General features: G+C 36.0%; 1 protein-coding gene across 1 annotated transcript in view; it reads right to left on the reverse strand.

Annotated features, from left to right (window-relative positions):
- The window catches only part of pdss2 (prenyl (decaprenyl) diphosphate synthase, subunit 2), a 42,348-nt gene extending 24,962 nt beyond the window's left edge, over positions 1 to 17,386 (reverse strand). Inside the window, exons 1-2 of the mRNA XM_067385359.1 lie at positions 16,837 to 17,386; positions 2,132 to 2,266 (exon numbers count right to left, since the gene is read on the reverse strand). Coding sequence (XP_067241460.1) covers positions 2,132 to 2,266; positions 16,837 to 17,063 — 362 coding nt within the window. The 5' untranslated portion in view covers positions 17,064 to 17,386. The remainder of the gene's footprint in view (positions 1 to 2,131; positions 2,267 to 16,836) is intronic.
- Positions 17,387 to 17,833: the final 447 nt, after the last annotated feature.

Raw genomic sequence — 17,833 nt, forward strand, 5'->3', positions numbered from 1 at the left:
ATTTTGTGCAGATGTTGTTATTTACAGGGCCAAAACGAAAGATGAAATTCTAATAGCTTGTAATGTAAATCAATGAGATGTTTGTAACAGTATAGCAGACTACTTACATTAAATGCATATGAATATTAGTTGTCCCTCTATCGCTCCCAAAAATACGTCTTTGTAAGATATTTAAAATTCTTAGATTTATGCTCTGTAGTTTTAATTGTGGGGGGCAAAGCATGCAATGTAACACAATACAATGATTAAAGAGAACTTAAATGCCTCAAAAGCCTGTTGTATAATATTTAATACAAATATTTTAACATGTTTTTTTTTTAAAGATGTTTGGAGTTACAAGTTACAAAGGTGGCTTTAGTCCAGTAAATGTCCATCTTAAAATATTACTAACAATATAAAAGTTATTATTACATTTACTTTATAAAAAGACACCACAATCTGAAGGTGAGCATTTTTCGAAATATACTTAGAGGACTTGGAAATTACCATATCAAATACAGTGCACAGCATAAATGAATACACCCCCTCTGAAACTTCTGAAAGTCAAGAATTACTCAATTACTTAGACGACATGTTAGGGTTCTTTAGAGATATAATGTTCCAGCAAGTCTGCTTAATCAATTACCAAAGAAGCATGTCAAAATTATTCAGGAAAATGGTTATAAAATATTGTGTAGCAAAAATAAGTACACCCTCTTAAAAGTTACTAAATAAAATGGAAGTTTAAGGCAATGTTTGACCAACAGGTAAGAATGATGAACCAAAACATTTAAAGAGAAGTAATTTCTTGACAATTAAAAGTGTTATATAGCCCACTGAATCATTCTCAGACTTAATGCTGACAACAATGGAAGCACTTGGGAGAGAACTGTCAGGAACCTTATTTCTTAGCACAGAAGAGGACAGAACAAAAATCATTGTTTTAAGTCTGAAAATACAACAAAAGTAACACAGAAATTCAAAAACAATGGACTTGTGACAAGGCCCCTGAAATAATCAGGCCTTCATTTTAAGCTTTCATTTAGTGATGAGGGATTTTTTTGCTAGACAAAGAGCAGGAGAAATACCAAGCGAGTGTCTCAGAGCCAGCAAAAGCTATGAAAAGAGTGACTGTTTATGCAGCCTGCAGAAATGACATGCATGGTTGTTGTCCTCACTGGAGCTACTTGTAGCCAAAGCACAATAAAGTCTGTTAGCCATTTCCAAAGCCCATCTTTACAAAATATAGATTCTGGGAATCAATACTCATGAGACGAAATCAATCATTTTGGAGCATCCAAAATGTTATGGTGTTGCTAGAGGAGGAGTACAGTGAGAAGTGCCTGGTTCCCACAGTAAAGTTCAGTGGTAGTAAAGCTCTTATATAGGGATGTATGAGTGCTGAAGATGTGAGGGAGTTGTGCTTTATCAATGCTGTCATGAATTCCCACACCACTGTGTAATTTAATACACAAACTTGAAACAGAAGATGTTACCCTTTCCTCATTCCCAGTATTGTTGGGCATTTTTTTTTACATGACAATGAGGTTATGCATTCTCCCAAGGTGAAAAACCTTCTGTGGACATGTATTGCACTCATGAGCTCATCATCCAGTAGTTAAACAGGACAGATGTGACAATTTGTCATGAACTTGTACACTCCGTGCCAAGAAGGGTCAGAGCAGTATATTCAAAATTATGGAGGGCATACTAAGTACTAGAATATTATACATTTGTTGAATTAAATCTAGGGTGTACTGCAATCCTTAATTTAAACCAAATTGGCTAATTTACTTATTTTATGCATTTTAGTTTTGCCATCTTTCCATGAATTGTATTAGTGATCATAAAGAAAATACATTGTTTGTATTTGTTCAGAGGGAGTGTATTCATTTATGCTGTGCACTGTATGATACAATAGGCTTATTAGGGTTAAATATGGTGAACATGTTATGTAAACTAGAAATGTCCACACTTAACAAACAATTCTTTTCCCTCTCCATATACTTTTTCTTTTGTCTTTCACACATCTTTCTGTATGTTCCCCTTCCCTCTCTCACTTTCTCTGAGCCTGTGTGTGGTAGCAATCATTTCTCAAAGCTAGAAGCAGTTAGGATCCCCATAGCCCTAAGAGAGAAAGGTATCTCTTTACCTGGGGTAGATGCCGCTGACCATACTGTCATGAATAAGGTCGCTGGTACTGGAACTTGGACCGGCTGCTTTGGACATTAGCAGCACCACAAGACCTCGCATCTGTAGATTATTCCGGCTGTCGAACACAAATCCTCTATGTAAAACAAACAAACAAACAAACAAACAAACAAACAAAGATTACATAACACATATAATAATACATCTCATATTTTTATCATAAATTCCATGCAGAAACCCAATGAAACTGACAGAGTGAATGAAACAGAGGTCTGCTAGCCATCCCTGATCAGTCTGATCATTTAAAATAAAATAAAATCTCAATTAAAAACCCATGAAATTATTTCATATTTATGCATTTTTAAAATAATTTAATAAATACAAAAAAAAGAAGTCTCTTATGCTCAACAAGTCAGCATTTATTTGATCAAAAACACAGTGAAAAACAGTAATATTGTGAAATATTACAATTTGAAATAACCGTTATCTATTTCAATACATAATAAAATGTCATTTATTCCTGTGTTGGCAAAGCTGAATTTTCAGCATCATTACTCCTGTCTTCAGTGTCACATGATCCTTCAGAAATCATTCTAAAATGATAATTTGATGCTCAAGAAACATTTCATATTAATATCAAATTGTTGAAAACAGTTGTGATGCTTTTTTGGGGAGGGGGGGATGATACTTTTTTTTCAGGATGCTTTGATGAATAGAAAATTCAAAAGAACACCATTTATTTAATAGAATATAAATCCTATATAAATATAATAGAAATCCTTTGTGACATGATAATAGTCATTTTTTGCCACTTTAGATCAATTTATTGCATCCTTGCAATAAAAAAAAATCTTACTGACCCCAAACTTTTAGACAGTAGTGTGTATCCTCAAAATATAAATGTAATTTTATGATTATTATTATAAATTTTAAATATAGAAAAATACCATGGCACATGTCCAAAAATTATGGCGTTACCATAATGGTACTTTTTCATAAGTGCAAAGGCAGTTTTTTAAAAAGAACAAAACAATAACTATTTCCTGTAGTTTTTTTTCCCCCCCAAAGTGTTCAAAAGAGTCAACTGCACATAATGGGTCTCATTCATGAAACATTCGTAAATATACGAGTAAATATGTGAGTGATTTGCGCGTAAAGAGACCTTCCCGAAAACTCTTCTCCTGATTCACAAATACTTCGTAAACGTCAGAAGTGATAGTGAAATGTGTATGTGTGTTAATGAATTCCAATCAGTCTTAAATGGGACGCGCGTGCACGCTCATTCTCAATTACCATAAATCCCGCCCATTAAATCCGACTGACAACTATATATGGGCATCATGTTATGACACCAAACGAAGGATTTTGGCCATCTGGGGCCATTAGTTTGCCCAGCCCTATTGAAATCAATTAATTATTTGATTAAAGTGCTCTGTTTGCAGATGCTATTACTGGCTCTCACAATAAAAGTAAAAAGAAAAAAAACTTACGTAATTACTATATATAAAATTTTTTCAAAATGCTGTGTAAATATGTACCTTATTAAGGTGAATTAAAATGCAGCCTTATTAATGAGCAAAACGTTCGGATGTTAAACGCACTATTTACGCGTGGCTGGGAGCAGGTGTAGATTTCTTTCGTACCAACTAACATTTGGAAAATACGAACATTTTAATGAATCCGAAAATTTACGCCAGAACCACTTTACACACGCTTTACACAAAAATTCGTTCTGCTCGTGTTTCATGAATGAGACCCATTATGCGAGATCCATTAATAAGTCAGGCAGACTGTGCCAGACTAACTCTGTGCTGAATGCCGTGGCTCCCCTCAAAATGAGAACTAATAGTACAATGAAGAGCAGAAATGTGATTCATCAACAAAAGCAGCCAGACTGCCGATTCCTCCAGGATCTGCTCTAAAGCAGTGTTCTGCTCCCTCCTGAAGGGACACACTGAATCACTGAAATCATACCTGCACTCAAGGCATATAGGAACAGCCACAAAAAAGAAAAAAAAATAGCAATTTTTTATTTATATGTTGTTATATCAAACTTTGCCATATATCTCTTATCAAAAATAAAACATAAAAGGGTAAACCAAATTCCACCAAAATTTGGCCATGAAAACTTAAATTCAGTTAGCATATAAAATGTCATTCATAACTATATACTGTGTGTGAACAGAATCATAAATCACCTAAAACCAGATTGAGACTTGGACCAATTAAGGTTATAAATACCAACACACACACACACAAAAATCATCTTACACCTTAGCAACCACATAGCAAAGCCCTAGCAAACACAACATGGTGACTTATGATACTGACTTTTTCACATGCAAGAATTATAAACCACTTACATTTTCTTCATGAAATGTAAACAAAAAAAATCTAGTTTGATATGAAGGGAGCGAGAAATGATATGAAAGCGAGATGAAGGGTAATGGAATGAAAGAAGAAAAAAAGCAAGGTCTACATTCGTTTTTTTTTTTAAAAGTTGAACAAATGTTTTTAGAACGCTGTATCACACATGAGACGCAAGTGCAACAATCAAACACATACATTTAGATCATGTTTACATAGAGAAACAACAGAAAAGCAATGCTGTGTGGAATGTAAAAATGCATTGGACTAATACTGTCACCTGGGAGCATTATGAAAATATAAGTTCGCAGTATGCGACTGTGTGTGAAGTCGGGCCTCACCATATCCTAATTGTGTTAAAATGAAATGCATGGTGTCAAACTAATGAGCCAGCATGTCGTTCCAATACAGAATACAATACAATGCTCTTTTCACCTCCCATCTCTCCATCTTTCACTGTCTCTCTCTCTCTCTCTTCGGAGGAGGAAACAGACACACAAAGACACTCTCAGGCTTGTTAATCACAGTTCCACGAGGGGGTCTTGAAGGCAGAGGTCATCACTGTTATGAGCTGGTCTGCCTTTCAACATCATGATTAATTTGCATCTCTATGACGGCTGGTGGCTGGTTCTGTGCAAAGGCGTCCAACCCCACCGACCCTTTACTCGGCTCCATTATCTGTTTAAAACATACATAATACAAATAACTTTCTTATAATTGCCTTCTAAGGACACGATAGCACAAATGGCCAAAGGCCTCTTTCCTCAGAGACAAAGATTCTGCATTTTGATCATTTAGAGACACTTATTAATAAATCTTTCAATTTCAACCGACACACCTTGTTTAAACAAACTTTTTTTAAATCCCAGTTCCTTTTTTAAAGTAAACTTGTCAGAAAACACGTAATATACAGTATTAATAACTCTGTTGAAACTGTTGTAGATGCACATTTTAATCCATCCCTGCTAGTCAGCCAAATCACATGGCAGCAACTTATAGACATGGCCAAGACGATCTGCTGAAGTTCAAACTGAGCATCAGAATGGGGAAGAAAGGTGATTTTAAAGGGGTGGTTACATGTTTTTTTTCTAGGCTTGATTGTGTTTTGGGGGCACAGTTTAACATGTCTTAATGCTTCGGGTTTTTTTTAAAATGCTGTATTTTTCATATATTTTATCTTAATTCTACACCTCTGTTTCCACTGTCATATGAACGGCTCGTTTGACTTCCTGCTTCTATGAAGCCACTCCCTCCGACATACGCAATGTGCTCAGATTGGTCAGCAGGTTGGTTACTGGCCCAGTCTGTCATGATTCGCTGAAGCGTCCGGAAACGCCACGGCCCTTACCATTCGTAGTTACGCGCTTAGGTGGAAAGTAAATAATAGCGCCTACATTGCTGTATCAAATTGAGCCGAATCAGACCCAGATGAAGAGGAAAAAGTAGAACCTCTGCAATCGCGGCTTTTGAAGGATGTTTATGAATGGTATTTCATTTAGTATTTGTGTCAAAGTGTTTAGATAAGCTGTCACTGCTGTTTGTTAGCTTTCAATATACAGTTTTATCCTGATTAAAGCTTTCCTGTAGTAAATACATGCCTGAGTAGTCGCATTTTTGTAAAGGTAGCGTTTAATTTATAGCATGAACAACTGTTTGTCTATGAACATAGAAGTTTGTTGGTGTTTGTTGCACTAGAATTTAGCTAACTGGCTAGCAAAAACGAGTTGCTCTTTGTATACGTCCTAGATGCATTAAAAATAGCAACAGAACTATAACATTACGTTTAAAAGACAAACAATAAAACGTACTTACAGTTTGGGGCTGATAAACAGCAGCTTCTGCTTTTAAAGTGGGAACTGCTTCATCTTTCAGTTAAAGTCTTTGTGTAAATCCAGCATTAAACTCGTGTAGATTCAGGAATCTGTCTTCAGCGCCGCATCCAGTGTAGAAAATATCACAGATTATAATGGGTTCTATATCTTTTGATGCGTCGCGTCGCACAGCTCGCGTTCGGTGTAAACAACTCTTCCGCTTTCATTATGCTGTGCCACATGGCCTCGCCCACTTTGTTGCGTGTTCCCGGGGGCAGTGTTTATGTTAATAGCAAGGGTTTATGATGTCACCAACCCGGGAAGAAGCTCGTTGTAGTCCAAACTGCCTGTTTTTGTAGGCAATAAACTGCCATAACTTTAAAAGACAATATCTCCGTGTGCATTGAACTTTCAGCGCTGTAACTTTGCAGATACTGTTTATGCTCAAGCAGCAACATTACACATTAACTAAAGTTAAAAAAGAGAAATCGCATGCAACCACCCCTTTAAGTGACTTTGAACGTGGCATTTCAGAAACTGTTGATCTACTGGGATTTTCATGCACAACCATCTCTAGGGTTTACATAGAATGGTCCGAAAAAGAGAAAATATCCAGCGAGTGGCAGTTCTGTGGGCAAAAATGCCTTGTTAATGCCAGAGGTCAGAGGAGAATGGCCTGAATGACTGGTTTGAGCTGATAGACAGGCAACTGTAACTCAAATAACCACTCATTACAACCGAGGTCTGCAGAAAAGCATCTCTGAACGCACAATGAACCACATTGAACCTTGAAGCAGATGGGCTACAGCAGCAGAAGACCACACCGGGTGCCACTCCTGTCAGCTAAGAACAGGAAACTGAGGCTAAAATTTGCACGAGCTCACCAAAATTGGACAATATAAAGATTGGAAAAACGTTGCCTGGTCTGATGAGTCTTGATTTCTGTTGTGACATTCAGATGGTAGAGTCAGAATTTGGCATAAACAACATGAAAGCATGAATCCATCCTGCCTTGTATAATCGGTTCAGGCTGCTGGTGATGCTTTAATGGTGTGGGAGATATTTTCTTGGCACACTTTGGCCCCCTTAGTACCAATAGGTTGTTTGAAATCACGTGGTTCTGGTGACGCGCGAAATTCCGGTGGAGGGCAAGCAGTGAATATTAGAATGGAAGAGATGGGGAAAAGTCCTTTCTTTGCTGGTTTAGAAAGGTATAAACAGAAAATCACAACATATGTTGGACACGATCCTTATGTTCTGAAGAGGAGCGACTTTTCCGCTGAATTAAAAGACTTTCCTGCCATCGAGGAGACAGATATAGAGGATGTGAAGCTGCTGTCACGCCGCGTTCAGTTCTAGTCTGTGTTTGTTTATATCGCACTGCCTTTCTACTAGTGAAGTTAGAGCAGTATTTTGATTTTCTGTCGTGATTGTGAAAAATGTCGCCATTGTAGGTCATTTATGCTGAATCGAGAATTGTAATAGGAACTCACGATATCATTCGTGGAAAAAAAATGGACAGTAATACAATTTTCGCCTTGGTTGAGAGGGAAGACGACTAGCAAATGTAATAATCTCACTAAATAAACCCACTGCCTTTCACTCAAAATAATCACATACCTTGCTGAGTTTTGTATTAGTTTTTTTGTGTAATAATTAACATTATGGTTTAGAGTATGATCACTCGGCTTGTGAATGATTATAACTTGCTCACAGCCACTTCAAAACTGTTCACGAGCTTCTATGGTTTTGATTTTGGTTGTCATTTGTTGAAATAAATACAAAAATACAGCGTGTCTGTGTCCTGAACGTGACCCTCCGATTCTCCTCCGTGGTCATATGGGAAAGTGAATATTTACAAAAACAACATTAAAACTAGTTACATTTACACGCTTCCAACAAATAAATAGATCGACTTCTGTCAGCTTGTTGAACACATTTATTTTATTTGGACATTTTCTACCATGTTGATCTACCATGACTGTTCTCATGGTAACCAGATCAACATTGTGAACAGAATACAAAAAAACTGAAGTGAAAATACCAAATTATAACTGAATAGGATAAAATATCTTCTCCTCCCTGCAAACGATAGCATGAAGAATGTGAATATTTAACCAAGTCAAAAAGGTAAGCAGGTAGTATCAGCAGACGCAAACCGCTATAAAAGGCGACTTTAAAAAACGAAATAACTTATACCGTTTCTTATAACTTATGTAAACTTTATGATCAGTGTACCCTTCAGTGTATCTTCTGATTGCTACTTCCAGCAGGATAACGTGCCGTCACAAATCATCTCAAACTGGTTTCTTGAACAAGACAATGAGCTCACTTTACTCAAATCACCTTCACAGTCACCAGATCTCAATCCAATAGAGCATCTTTGGGATGTGGTGGAATCATTCGCATAGTGGATGTGCAGCCGACAAATCTGCAGCAACTGTGTGATGCTATCATATCAATATGGACCAAAATCCAAGAGCAAAGTTTCCAGCACCTTGCTGAATCTATGCCATGAAGAATTAAGGCAGTTATGAAGGCAAAAGGGGTTCAAGCAAGGTGTACCTAACACAGTGGTCGGTGAATGTAGAAAAACAATAGAAAAGCAATGCAAAAATGCATTCTCTGTGAACAGCCCCTAATAGTTCTATGATAACCTGCTGTTCAGTGAGTGAACAAGGCATCTGAGCCGGATCAGTGACGAAGTGAATTCAGTACGAGTCATTCAGTCCATCAGTTCAACAGAGGAGAGTTTCATTGGCAAATTGGGCTGAATCTAGTGCTGTAGGTTTGTTTTTGTGTGCAGTTATTAAGGACAACTCAATAGAAAGTTTAAATCCAGACTGTTATTAATCTGATGTAGTCTGATGTAGTGTGAATGGTCATGTGGATGTACATAATTGGGCTGAATCTTGTGCTGTAGGTTTGTTTTTGTGAGCAGTTATTAAGGACAAATCAATAAAGTTTAAATCCAGACTGTTATTAATCTGATGTAGTCTGATGTAGTGTGCACGGTCATGTGGATGTACATATCACAAGCGTCACAGGTGAAAAAAAAAAGAAAAAAAGTACACTTCTATAATATACTTAAAGTGTTCTATTTTCGTGCACTAATTTCACACTTAAAATACTAAAAATTCTTCTTTATACTTCTTAAGATAATATTAAGAACATCTAAGCATACTCAGCTGTGCTATTTTTCAGACACCATGAAATATGAACTAAAATGTGCTTTTAATATACTATCTCTGTATTTAAAAAATGTATTTAATTAGGACACTGTGGGTTCAAATGTACTATAAGTGATATCTAAAAATATTTTTCAAATACAGAGATAGTATATTAAAAGCACATTTTATGGTGTTTAAAAATAGCACAGTTGAGTACACTTAGATGTTCTTAAGATTATCTTAAGTACTAAAGAAGAATTTTTAGTGCACGAAAATAGAGCACTTTAAGTACATTTCTATAATGTACTTTTTTTCCACCTGGGGTTCCAATCGACTCTGGTTGCCGGGCAATGAGGCATAATGCAGTTCCTGTGACGACAAGGGCTGTAATCCCGTCTCCAGGCAGAGAGTCACTTGTCATGAATCACAACTGTGGTAATCGAGATGAGATGACACCCAGACACGCCCACTACCAAAAAGCCCAGAGAGAGAGAAAGAGAGAGAGAGAGTGGTGGGCAGGATATATCAAGACAGAATGAATGAATAAAGGAGAGACTGGAGACATTTAAGGTACAAACGAGGAATAGAAATACAGAAAAGTGGCTTGTAGAAGGAGAATCAATGAGTGCGGTTACATATATCATCTTACATAGATTATGCTTAATAATAACCCAATACTGTGTAGGTCATGTAATCATCTTAAACTGTATTCTTTTATCAGATAAAGGTCATAAATGGTTTAAGTGAAACCCGATCAGCACACACCCACTACTCAGTTTTCAGCATTCGGAGTGGCCAGTGTTAATATTTTAGCTTTTAATTGCGTATTTTCATTTTATTTTTATTAGTTTAATTTTTGTTTAAATGTACACACACACACACATTTACAAACTTTTATGTTAGATGTGATTAATTGATTTGACAGCGCTAAGATCTATAGATTAATCGCATCTTACAAAAAAAAGTCGTTGTTTGGATTTAAATAGGCAAATGCTTAAGAGTCTATGATTGGATCATTATTACAGTGATTATTGTTTTTCACATACTAAATGGTGTTTTTTTTTAAAGCAAAGCCTTATTCAAGCAAAGCTCACACACAAGGTCACATCCTAAGATGTGAAAGACCATCGCTTTGAACAATCACAGGTTTTTAACATCTTCCTGTCCACCAGCCGCGTTGCCTTTAGCTAACATTTTAAAGACATACTGACACAAAGGTCACAGTCTAGAGCAGTCTGAAATAATCTGGTCACATCCACCACCCAGAAACACACACACCATCACTCAATCAGACAGAAACTGCATCTCAAAACATGCACACAAACACACGTCATTAAATCACAAACTCCCTCTACTGCAAAGTGAGGAGCAGGGAGTCATTAAAACAAGACGAGTGGTGATAAGAAATGATTGGAAAGAGGGAATGAAAGAGTGATGGAACGTTACAGAGCAGCTGGAAAGTGTTTATGACCCTCGCAAATAAGGAGTGTTGTGCAGTGAAGTAAATTTAATATGTGTGAAACATTTTAAGGGGCTGTTCACACAGGACTCTATTTTTTGGTTAGCCAATGAAAACATGAGCTGGATGGATGTATTTGGCTCCTATAGTGAATCTTTCTGGTTTTTCCACATCAATGAGCAATTCATTGTTAAGATACTATGTCAAGATAAATCTCATTTGTTACATGTGTCACAGAGGATAAATGTCAGTCATACAACAATGGACCAATCAGATGAATCTGGGGGCGGGATGACCATAATGTACATATTTATAAGCATATTTACAAGTCTACAGACCAGTGGTTCTCAATTAGAGTCCGGGGCTCACTAGGTTCTCTTAACAAACTTACAAACTTAACAAAAGGGGGCCACAAGATGACTTAAATTGATTTAAAATAAGAGAAAATGTGTAAGTTAAAACTAAAAAAAAACAAAGTATTTCATTACTTTTATAAGGAATATGTGTCATTCTCATTTCCAAGCTCTAAAATATTTTATTGGCTAGAAATTGTGAGTGGGGGCCTTCCTATATTGTGAAAAACAGGGGGTGCAGGGTTGAGATGCACTAGACAATAGTGTGTAGAAAATAATACAAGTCGTTTTTTAATGCTTTCGTCTAGCTGCTATTACCATTGGTGTGTGTGAACGACACCTAACAGCTAAAAAAGAAAACTGCAGTAAATATCCAGCATAAACGCCACAGCGAATGATGTCATTGGGAAAATGTGACATTACATCACTGCACTCCGTTTGTCTGGAATATTATGTGTGTATGCAACAGGGCCGTTGCTTTATTACATGGAGACTGGGACCATTTTTTGGGGGGTGGGCTAAATAAGTACCCGAAGAGCAGGGGTTTTGGGAATGGGATCCGTAGAAATGTTTATAGAAAAACAGTGTAAAAATATATTAATAACAGTACAGCACTATAATGATTAGGGAAAAAAATTTAATAATGTGACCTAAAATAAACTAAATATTTTCCATATAATATTTTATACATATTTAGAATATAAATTTTTCATAGTATAAAATCTAAAAACCTATATAGATGCCTTTTAAATTTTAGGATGGGGGTCACTTGCATGAGAATGATCATATTTTGGGGGTCCATAAAAGATTGAAAACCCCTGCCATAGAAGAACTCAGTGAGACCCCCCTGTCACAGTGTGTGTGTATGTGGAAAAAAAACACATCTGTGTGTAGAACTGTGAAGGTCTTCCCCTGACGTGTCACGGACATCTCCGCAAGCTCTTGCCGCAACCGCAAACTGCTCTGAACTTCGCTGAGGTCTGTGTTTTTTTTAAGAATGAACCGAAAAGCGAAGCGGAACGTGAGCTGGCATTGCCCGACTCGCCAGCCTGCAATTGTGCATAAAAATATCTTTGGCGCGTCTTAGGAGACGGCTGAATCTGCACTGATGCTGAGGAGAGAAGACAGGGTCCCCTCCCAAATGGATTGTCATATCAGATTTAGGTGTATAGGTTATTACACCCTTGGGCTACTGTTTCCAGCTCTGTCGTCTGGATGGGCCGGATTGAGTTCCCCAACTCTCTCTCCCTCTAAAACCAAGCACGCGCACACACAAACTTTCTGTATGTCATTCGGTTGGACAGCATTCAGGTGAAAAAAGTTCAAGGGATAGTTAAAAAAAAATAAAAATTCTGTCATCATTTACTAGTTCCAAACCTGTATGACTTTCTCTCTTCTGTGGGACATAAAAGAAGATGTCTATGTGCTTTTTGTCCATACAATGGAAGTCAATGTTAACCAAAATATCTTCTTTTGTGTTCCACAGAAGAACTAAAGTCATACAGGTTCACACAGTTACAACAGGTTGAACAAATTAGGACAAAATGTTAATTTTTTTGTGAATTATCTCTTTTTCAGAATTTTCTTGTTTCTTTTTTAAAAATATTTTGTAGTAAATCATGGTTCAGATTCAAAGTCCAGCTACGTCCCTTGCCACTAAAAACTGACCAGAATATGAACTTATTACACAAAAAAAAACAGAAACTTAATTTTTACACACATCACAGACTAAATTAATGAATATAGTGACAGAATGAAGCTCACAGCAGTGTAAAAAAAGCAGACAGAGTGCTATAATAAAGAAAATTCTCAAAACAAACCTGATCTATGGTATCACAGAGTAGGCAGTCTGTCTCAAAGTTGAACAAAATCACTGGAACTGCAAATGGCAGCCACTGGGGGGAGCCAGCTTTAATTTGGCCATGGCTACTTGATAGTGACTTTTAAGTGTACTTCCAGGGTCTATCTCCTTAACCTAGAGGTTAAGTGCCTTGCTCAAGTGGATTCAATAACTCTCCCATTTCTAATTCACCCCTAACCGGAACTGAACCTGTGACTTCTGCAGTCAAGAAGCAAAACCATTAGGTAACGTTCACCTGTAGACCCAGGAGAGGACAAAAGTCTCATTTATTAAGCCTTCCTCACTCAATGAACGTGCTTTAAATGGACTAGCCTGAAAAATACAATTATTTGACATATGATTTGTAGTTTCAATTCCATTCTTTAACCAATAAAACCGCTGTATGTGTACTAAATGATTCAATAGCACAGGACTTTAGTGAGGAATCACAAGAAAACGTCAACCAGCCTATTGATTTACAGAAGAAATGACTAGTAGACTTGGATTGCTTCTCAATGAGCAAACTGAACAGGTCAGCAGGGTGTAAAACTCTTATGAAGCCTTTTAATTTGTCCTCCGAGAGCCAAGAGCCACTTGTGCTAATGACCTGCATCTTTAACCACTATATTTTAGGTAATACTCCAGTCTGTAAATCAGTTTGTCATTTGAATGCACATCAGGGGCTTCTTTACACATTATGACCTTTCATGAGTATCGGTTCATTGTGCCAAGCAGAGAAATTATGAATCCTACTAAACTGGAGGCTTGGCTCATGTATATTAACCCTGTTGCGTTATACTCACAACTGATTTGCTGAATTGCATACGATAGCAAATTGGCACAGGTTGGGAATTAAGTTGAGCAGCGCTACTATTGGTTCATTAACATTAATTGTGTGACCATTCCAATAAGGTAACCAAGGAACGTTAGGGTAACCTAATCAATATTCATGAACTAACCTGTATTTACATATAAAGGGTTGATAAACTGGCCCCATGACAGCTAGAAGACATCAATGCATGATAGGCGAAGTCTGATTTAATGAACTGGTCCATTCTAACAAAACAATTCAGTGATTTTTTTTTATTTTTTATGTTGGGCGCAATTACGTCATTATGCAGTCCTGACACTAGCGTGGCATATTTACATGCTCTAAAAACTTTGCACTATAAAGTTGATCATAATTTGTGTCCCATTTCAGATTTTTTTTTTGTGCATTTACTAAACCACTCCAACAAATATCTTAGTTCAAAAGGTTTTGCATGTTGCAATAAAATGCTATTACAACCAACTCTATTCCATATGCATGTTGATAAAACTGTCAAAGACCCTATCCCGGCTGCCATTCAAAAATTTGGGGTCATTAAGATTTTTTGTTACATTTTTGAAAGCAATTTCTTATGCTCACACTAGTTTATTTTAATAGGGACAGTACAAAAAACATGATTACAGCCAAAAGCTGAAAAATATGCATTGAACATAAAGAGTATAGCTTATGCTTATTGCATCTCAAGTCTTTATTGAGGCTTTCCTTAGAAAAAAAAACAAAAACTACCAACCCTGCTTACCTTAAGTTAAATATTTTAAATGCGTGCATGCATATACACACCTAAAAAAACACCAGATACCTATTTTAAGGATGATTCCAACCCTAGCAACATATAGATAAATGGATAAAAAAAAAAATATTTATATATATATATAATTTAAATATGCATACAGCTCTTGTTTGTTGTAAACAAGACCTTAACCATCATTGTGAAAGTCTTTATCATGTACTGCTTTAATTTTAATTGTCAACATGTTCCAAAGTTGGGAGCCCTTTACAGAAAAAGCGACTATCTGCGATAGTCAAAATCCTAAAATTTCCACCTGCTGTACTCCTGGTGGTTCTATCATCATGTCTCTCTTTATCAGTTTTTATGAAATTCATAAAAATATATAATATTATATATATATATATATATATATATAATATTATATTATATTATATTATATTATATTATATTATATTATATTATATTATATTATATATATATATATATATATATATATATATATATATAGCTATATATATAAAAAGCATATTGCAATGATGCCATCGTTTTGGTTTTTTATCCATTATTTTAGAGCCATCTAATATAATCTAATTATTACAATCCATCTAATTTTACAACATCTTAAGGTTTTTGATTACAGAGTCCCAACTGTAATACAGTAAGAAATATGGGACAAGATCATTGCATCCATAAAAAGATGAGCTGCCTGATTTGAGATAATGTATACTGTCTAGTTTAAAACTATTTAGGTTAATCCTTAACAATAGATAGGATAATCCTTAACCATTTTTTATTTTTTTTATGTTTATCAAATTTAAGTTGCGAATCTAAAACAGTACCGAAAACTAGTCCTCCATTTCTTCCATTTTTTGCCCTATTTTTATTTTGTCTTTTTTTTCTATTAGAAAAATGAATTAGACTGTTTTCTTAACATTTAAAGTTTGGTGATTTTCCTGGAGCCACATAGATATCTCTCCATCTGAGCATTTAAAATTGCAGGAACTTTGGCAGACGTATCATCAGCATAAAGTTGACATTCAACATCTGGGCAACAACTGACTTTGGTAAAGTTGGTTTTATAATCGCACATTCGGACTTCTGATAAATTCAGGCTTTCCAATAAATGTGCAATAAATTAATGTTTGCAAATTTTAAGCAGCGACATGATATTGACAACCAACGATTGTCAACTTACAACATTTTTCACAGTCGATCAAAATAGGCAAGTATTTTTAATGGCATATTTACTTGTTAATGTCCACTGAATGTCCAATGTAGTGTGATTAACAAGGCTATTGAATACGGATGTCCGAATATGCGAATATAAAACCAACTTTACCCAAGTCAACAACTGATATTCCCTGATATTGAATCTTGAGGTATGCCCATTTTGTGGTTCATGAACAATGTCTTTACCTCCTCAATTTTCACACATTGCTCTCTTAGATTTAGATTCTAGGCAAACCACTCAATTGTATGTTTAGTAAAATTGAATGCACCTAATTTAGATACAAGAATAGTATGGCTAACTGTATCAAATGCCTTTTTCAAGACAATGAACACTGCTCTCAAAACATATCCCTGATCCAAAGATTGCCTCATTTTTTCACAAAAATAACAATTCACTGTTTCTGAATGTTGTGGTCTAAAGCCAAACTGATGTTGGTGGAAGAGGTTATTACACTTAATTGTCCTGCTACAACAATCTCCATGATCTTTGACATAACCTGTAAGATTTATTGTAAACGATAACTGGAAATCAGGCTGGAATCCCCTGATTTAAAAAGTGGTGTAATTACAGCCTTTTCCTATTGCTAATGGAGCTATATAGATATTCTTTAATTTAAATGAATACATTTCAAAAATAAATATATCAATATATTTTAAAGTGTAATTTATTCTGGTGATGGCAAAGCTGAATTTACAGCAGCCATTACTCCAGTTTGCTGTGAAATAGTCTGCACACATGATCCTTCAGAAATCATTCTGATAAGCTGATTTAGTGTTTAAGAAACATTGTACGTTGTAATCAATGCTATTCATTACAACCAGCTCTGTTTCATATAAATGTTAAAAAATTGTCAACGTCGAAAGCATATTATTTCCATCATCATCATCATATCTGCAGAAGACAGTAAACACAGTACCTGGCGGTGTTTAGCAGGGGATGTTTCGTTCCCACCAGCTTCCTAACATGCATGGCCACGTTGCTGAGCTCGTCACTAAGCAAACAGCGTAAACTCATGAATGAAGTTGGATATCCTACGATCTTTTCCGCATCAGACACCACTTTAGTCCAGTTAGAGGGAGACGGGTTGGAGAAAATACTCAGATGCCTCCGTCCAATGTAAGACAGCCATGACCTCCAAGCCATTTTAAAAACAAATAAAACTAATAGACCAGTTATTATGTAAATGCATAAATGTTCATTGGTATTTCAGAAAAGTTCACATCAGAAATGTGACACTGTCTTTCACTTTTTGAGTGTCAAATCCAGCAGCCTCTGTCCTCCCAATGTCACCTCCTTATGGAAGAAAACATCATCTTCTTCAACACAGAAGTCGCCTCCGCTGATCGAGCGAAGGTATCTGGTTAATACAAGTACATTTGTCCAAACAGATAGTCTGTGCTGGTCATCGAGTGTCCGCTTCTACGAAATTAAACTCTCCCGTTTTGACAGCTGCACCGGGTCGCCATCTTCTACGAATCAGTTTACGGTCTGTCGTAAACACTGCGCGATTAACACATTCGTCACCACAACCCAGTTTAACACTATCTGATCAAAGAAAAAAGAAAATAATACTAAATAATTATAATAATAATAAATAATTGTCCATAATTTTCATTTTCTCAGTCGATTGAAACAGCAATCATTTCAAGGTTTTAATATTAATTATTATATTAATTATTAATTAAAGTGTTTTTGATTTTACAATGGACCTTAAGGGGCAACCCACCAGAGTACCAAAACTGTTTAATGTAGTTTGGATTATATCTTTTTTTATTTTTTTTAGATTAGTTTTGTTTAAACAGTCTATTTTTATATCTGCCTTGTGTGACCGTTACATTTGCACCAAAATACTGCACTTGTTGATTAGCTACCCGCACATCCTTTAATAAAAACAATCAAAATTATGGAGTTTT

The sequence above is a fragment of the Chanodichthys erythropterus genome, chromosome 5 (assembly GCF_024489055.1).
Source record: "Chanodichthys erythropterus isolate Z2021 chromosome 5, ASM2448905v1, whole genome shotgun sequence".
In the NCBI taxonomy this organism is placed as follows: domain Eukaryota; kingdom Metazoa; phylum Chordata; class Actinopteri; order Cypriniformes; family Xenocyprididae; genus Chanodichthys; species Chanodichthys erythropterus.